The sequence below is a fragment of the Geospiza fortis genome, unplaced genomic scaffold, assembly GCF_000277835.1.
Source record: "Geospiza fortis unplaced genomic scaffold, GeoFor_1.0 scaffold2, whole genome shotgun sequence".
Classification (NCBI taxonomy): Eukaryota; Metazoa; Chordata; class Aves; order Passeriformes; family Thraupidae; genus Geospiza; species Geospiza fortis.
Window position 1 is genome coordinate 1,141,814 of NW_005054366.1, and position 6,310 is coordinate 1,148,123.

At 45.9% G+C, this 6,310-nt stretch overlaps 1 protein-coding gene across 1 annotated transcript; it reads right to left on the reverse strand.

The window, feature by feature from the left end:
• Positions 1-63: 63 nt before the first annotated feature.
• On the reverse strand, positions 64-6,304 carry SNRPA1 (small nuclear ribonucleoprotein polypeptide A'). Its single transcript, XM_005424267.3, has 9 exons — positions 6,263-6,304; positions 5,370-5,517; positions 4,784-4,862; positions 4,384-4,430; positions 3,585-3,687; positions 2,834-2,913; positions 1,641-1,716; positions 1,199-1,292; positions 64-253 (listed from the first exon to the last, which is right to left on the reverse strand). Exons 2-9 carry the CDS (start codon positions 5,387-5,389, stop codon positions 195-197), a joined length of 558 nt encoding a protein of 185 aa, XP_005424324.3. The 5' UTR covers positions 5,390-5,517; positions 6,263-6,304; the 3' UTR covers positions 64-194.
• Between the last annotated feature and the right edge of the window lie 6 nt (positions 6,305-6,310).

Here is a 6,310-nt window from a genome sequence, read left to right on the forward strand (position 1 = left end):
TCCCCCAAACCCCCTTCCGTCCCGCCCCGCCCGGCCCGGGAAGCGGATGCGGCAGCCCCGGGAGAAAAAGGGACCGTTCGTTTATTGAACAGCGAAATGCGCGAGGACGGGGGCGATGGGCCCCGCCGGGGACACCGGCACGGCCCGGGACGGGAAAGGGCTCCTGGGGGGGCCGGAGCGCGGCACGGCCCCGGCTACGATCCGTTTGGCACTGTGTCCTCTTCCATTTCTTCTTCGCCGTCCTCCGATGGGCCTGAAAGGACACGTCAGAGCTTTAGGGCAGCTGCTGAAGGCGTTGCTGTTCCTTTTCCCACCCCTCTGCAGAAGCGTAATAACGGGAACGTTTAAAAACTCTACAGAGAGGAAAATCCGGTAGCCCCAATGCACAGGAAGGTGGTGCTATGGCCGGCCTGCAGCTGAGACCCATCTCTGCGGAGCTCCCAGACTCATTGCTGAGGCATTGATGCTCAGCAGAGGTCCAGAGAGACTCTGTAATCCATCTCATTTTGTTAAATCGATGCCTCAGCTTTTAGCTTTTATATTTTTCACATTCTGTGCTGCTTTAGTCTGCACTTCTGAGCTTCACATGAGGGGATGGTGAGCTCTCTGCACAGAGTAGGGAGACAAAACACTTCCTTCTCTAGCTGGGGACCAAGGACAGATGATCCAAATCTCAGGCCCAAGAGCACAAATAACGTGGGTGAAGAGAGAAAAACAAGCAGGATGGGACTGCATGGGCTAAAGCTGGAATGGGACAATGAACTGCAAGATGCAAATGGATCCCAGGGACAGACCCCGTGCCCGGCTGTGCATTTTGGGGCCATTTTGGTTCATCTCGGGTGCAGCCTTGGCTGGGCTCTTGTGCTGCCCAAGGTGGATCCATGGAGGCCTCCTAATAAATTCCTGCTTTAGCTCTGTCCAGCCTCTGTTCTAGGTCAGCCTTCACAAGGCATCAAATTAACTGGAATCAATTTTGAAGTCATCCAGTGCAGCAAAGCCCCTTGTTTGGCACCTGGCTCTGCAGGGAGTGCAGGGGACAGCCCGGAGCTGCCCCAAGGCCAGGCTGTCACAGAGCAAGGATGTGCTGCACAGATGAGAGACTGACACTCTGCCTACCCTACAGAGCTCACAAGCAGCACCAGGGAGCGAGGAAGGGGTGGGCTGTGTCTAAGGAGGAGCAGCAGAAGCAGACAGTGACCTGGTTTGCGCTCCCTGCCGGGGATCTGGCCCGCCTGCAGCAGCCCCTTCAGCCGCTCCACCTCCGCCAGGGTCGAGGCGTTGGCGATGGCAGTCTGGAACAGAGAGCTCAGTCAGTGCTCACACAGCCCGGGCAGCTCTCACAGCCAGCACACAAACCAGGCTGCTACCAGCCAGGGGACACTCAACACCTAGGAAAGTTCTAAATTCTGCTTCTACAAAATTCTACAAATGGCAAATCATTACCGCCCCCCTCCCTTGGAAGAACTCTAAGCTCAGGTTAACATTTCATTGAAGTTTTCAAAATACAGATAGGTCAGAAGAAAACTTACAGGAAAAGAACCTAAACCAGAGCCAGGACACGCTGATCTATTTGTCTGAACAGCACAAAGGAAACTTTTGTTCAATTTGGATCCATGACAGCTTTTCTCTGACATATTTACCTTAATTGCCTCCACATCCCCTGGGGAGGGCCCAGTTTTCTTTTTGTCTGTTGGCAGGCCAGCCCCTGGATTGAAGCTTCAAAAGAAAAAAAAAAGACCTGTTACTTTTTGAAGAGTAGCTGCTTCTCTTGAATTGAAATGCTTCCAAACTAGGTTTGAAAGCATTTCATTCCATCAAGTGTAGTATCTTATCTTTGTTAACAAACTGATACAGTGAAGAATTGCCTCCTTCAGAAACACCAGCATCTTGTCCTCACTCTCCCATTCCCCCCACCTTTTCATCTGCTCAGAGGCAGAACTTAACTTTATTCATCAGGCAGTTGACAAAAGCTCTTCAATTTGGATGTTGTTGAACACTCAGCTGCTCTGCTGCCGTGACAAAAGCAGGGTGGATAAATTAAAGTAACTGAAAATGGGGTTTTTTGTTCCCATGTGTCAAATGTGGTATTACAGCAGCCTAAAGCAAAGCCTACATTAAACTGGAATTCATCTTAACAGTCAAAACAAAAAGGTTATCTGCTGCTGCTGCTGCTTTAAGGAGATCACCTGACCTGAATCCATTTCCACTCACAAACTCGAGCTCAAATCTATCTGTTATAGGTTTAAATGCTAAATAAGTTCAAGACACTTTCTATTTAACCATGAATTTGGAAATGATGTGATCTGAATTCTTATTACCAAATAGGTTAATCAAAACATACAATGTACCATTTAACAATTAAACTAAATAAACATATACTGTAATAACTTAATTAAAGATTTTTATTTGTATTTAATCTCCTAACTACAGCAGGTTTTGCAGGTTATTCCCAAAATAAATACATAATTATTTATTTTGGGAAATAAAAGAATTTAGCAAAACAAAACCAATCATCAAGGGAAAAAACCCCACCAACCACAAATTAAATAATGGACACCTCTCTGCAGTTAAATAACAAAAATAAAATTAAGGTTTCCTGCTTGTTGCATTCAGTGAATCCACCTTGACCAAGTGAACTCTTTCAGAAATACTTCTGAGATGTATTCACCACCATCCAAAACTCAGGGTGCTTGGACAAGGCACTTGTGGCTCTCAAAGCTTTTGAGGCATCCTGCCAGCAGCTGATATTTCAGTTTTCTGCCTGACACTGCACACAAAGAAAGTGGTGTTTCTGAAGGAGGATGCCAGTGTAAATTTGTTTGTTTTATCTTACGTTTTTGCTCTCCTGGCAATATCCTTTGCAAGCTGTGCACCCCGTTTGCCCTTGAACATTTTCTCTGCCTCCTGTCGCTCCTACAGCGATACCACACACACACACAAAGTTAATTTGAGAACATCACAGTTTGCAAAGCTACTGTCTTGGCCAAGAAAGACACTTTGGCTCATCCTCATCAGTGAAATTGGTACATGGAGACCAGATGTAAGAACAAGCAGATAAACATTGCCCAAATACTCAGAGATTTATCAACCTTGTGCTCTTAAAATTAAAGAGTTCTTTCCCACACTCATCCCCCACCCAGTGGTGTTTGCTCATTTCTTTCTCTAGAGCTGTCTCCTACCAACACCAGAGGGACAGGAAAGAGTAACGCTCAACATTAAACAGATTATATCCTTAACAGAATGAAACCATGAAAGAAAACAATGAGAGCCTTGTAGAGCCACTTACAGAGTTTCAATAAAATTTACAACTATGGCAACAAAGTCGCTGTTAGTCGTGAATTTTCAAGAATGTAAAAAACCCCCAAAAAACAAAACTACAAACACAAAAAAACCCCCAAAAACCCCCCAAAAAAACAAAAACCCCCCACCCACCAAAACAAAAAACACCCTAAAACAAACAAACAAACAAACAAACAAACAAACAAACAAACAAACAAACAAACCAACCCAAACAAAAAAAAGCCCAATTAAAAAAACCCAACCAAAAAACCCCAAACACCTAAATCAAAAGCAAGCAGACTTACTTTGAGCTTCACTTTTTGAAAATCCAGCACTCTGACCTGGGGAACTTTATGAATTAGATATAATCTGTAATGTTTCTTATTTGTTACAGGATTCCTTAGAACGCTGTGAAGTAAATAAAGGTTACAAAATATTTTAAAATACACTTGTATTGAAATATATCAATATACTTGAAATGCATTGTGTACTTCCTGCTGTAACAGATAACAAATAGCATAATTAAATAAGCCTAGTGACAGTGCTTTGATATGATGGAAACTATAATAAAAACTTGCACTTTAGCAATTCAGTAGATTTAAGTGAACAATGCCATAAAGAACAACCTCAAAATAATCATTATACTCCCCCAAAAATAACTGAAACATAACTTTTTTATCTGGACACTGATCAACTGAAAAATCACAGGACAAACTGTGTTTCTTTCTGTCCCTCACAGCAAATGTAACATTACTGAAAAGTCCTTGTTTACATGTATTTTAAACTATTTTTTTAATCAACAGATTAAACCTTTTGGTTTTAGGTTTTTGAAGGATAAACTCACTTCAGCACTTGTGTACTGGTTTATAGAGCTGTTAGATCTCATTATCCCAACAGGTTGTCAGTGATATAAAACCTCAGACATTAATTACCAGATGTTCATGAAGAGTAGAGCAAACACTGTTTATCAATTCAATTTTTAGACATAAAGGATCTGTCACAGCTCACAAAAAGCAGAGCATTCCAGACCAAAGCAAAGGGCCAGGCCAGCAGCAGAGCTCAAATACCAGAGAAAGAGCAGCTTTTCTTTTTGGGGTTACGTACCTCAGGTAAGTCAAGGATTTAATACTTGATAACGGATCCAGTTCACCCTGGGTAAAGGGAGCACAGCAAGAAATTTTAAGCCCCTTTAGCAAAAATATCAAATATTTGAAAACAAAGTTCCTGAACTCATATCTATTTTAGAGATTAATTAAATTACTGCAATTATTTTAATAGGAAAACCGCTAAGCTTTGAGAGTGCTGTTCCACTGCATGATGCAAATCATGTTCAATAAAGCATGTACACCATTAACTGCTGCCAGAACTGTAGGATATTACTCTAAAGGGAAAGAACCAACTATTACCAAAAGGATATGGCACTACTCTCAGGAAAATGTTTAATTAGAGGGATGAAAACCACAAATTTTCAGCTTGTTTAGCTTTATGGTGCATGACAGCTTACCAGTTCAGCAATGTTGTTGTTGGTGAGAATGAGCTCTGTGAGGCTGGGCAGAGCCTGCTCCAGGTTCTCACCAATCCGACTGAGGAACAACAAAAACAAAGGTTTCATTTAGGGCTGGAATTAGCAATGCTGGAAATACACAGAGAAACAAAGTAACACAGAGGATCTCCCTGTGAACAACCCAGCGTGACGCTGGCAGAATCTGGGTGAGCATCCAAAACACTTTTCTCATAAAGCTGGCAATAAATCACTGCAAATATTAGGTGCAGTATGAGATTTAAATCTTATCATCTATTCCCTTGCAGGTATTCATTTTTTCATGTCTTTATGGAGCTGATTACTGAAATCCAAAGCTGTGGCCAGATCCCAAACTCTGCATCTCACTGTCCTGGCTGAGAAACAAACACTGACTTTTGCACTGAATGAGGAAGGAAACTGAAAGAGAGCCCACACAGTGCTCAGTGCTGATTTTACTGCCCAAAACAAACACTCCTGCCCCTGCCCAGCACTGAAAGACACACACCCCTCTCTCCCAAGAGCATTTTCCTCTGCCCAGGGTCCCAGGAGGCCAAGCAGAGCCCCTCACCAAATCCTGTTGTTGTTCATCAGGAGCGTTTTCAGCCTCCGCAGCAGCGGGAACCCGTCCAGCTTGCGGATCTCGTTGTCAGAGAAATCGATGGCATCAAACTGGTCCAGAGTGGCCCCCAGGTTCTCAATGACTGGGATTTTATAGCCTGGAGAGAGAGTGCAGGGCAGGGATTAGATGTGCCCGCAGAGCAGAGCACAACAGAGTGTGTGGGGGCAACTCGGGATGGACTGGGGATGCTGATAAGGCTCAGACAAAACACCCCGGGATCCACTCTGCTCCACACAGCTCCCAGACCAAACTCTCCCCCTCAAACCCAACAGCCCTCATGGCTTTTGGAATCCTTCTTCCTCCCCCTCAGCAAAACACCAGCTCTCTGCCTGGACGTGTCCTCCAAACCAAACCCACCTTCTGGCACATCCCCCGTGCTGAGGCACATCCCACCCTCACACCACAGCACATCCCTCCCACATTTCCCCCAGTTTCCTCTTCTTGGTGGTTGGGACGAGAAGATCTTTAGGTTCCTTCCATCCTGAACCGTTCTACCACTCTGTGATTGACCCTTCACATCCCCCGCAGGTTCCGAAGCTACTGGAGCCTCTTTAAGCGCTGTTCATCCCCAGCCCCCGGTCACTGCAGCCCCTCCAACAACCTCCCGCTCCTGCTTGGGCACCTCCGGCCACGGCAGGCGCCAGGCCCCACCGGGAGATCCATCACCGACCCTCCAAACCCTCTCACAGCCTCTGCTCCGGGACCCAACACAATCCCACCGCCAGGCTCCATCACTGACCACCCCCACACACCCCACACACCCCCGGGCCTCAGCCCTCAGCCCCCCGCCCTCGCCCGCCCCTTCCCGGCACAGCCCCTCTCGCCCCGCGGGGCCCGCGCACCGCGCAGGTCGAGCTCCCGGTCTCGGACGGCGTTGGTGTACTGTGCCG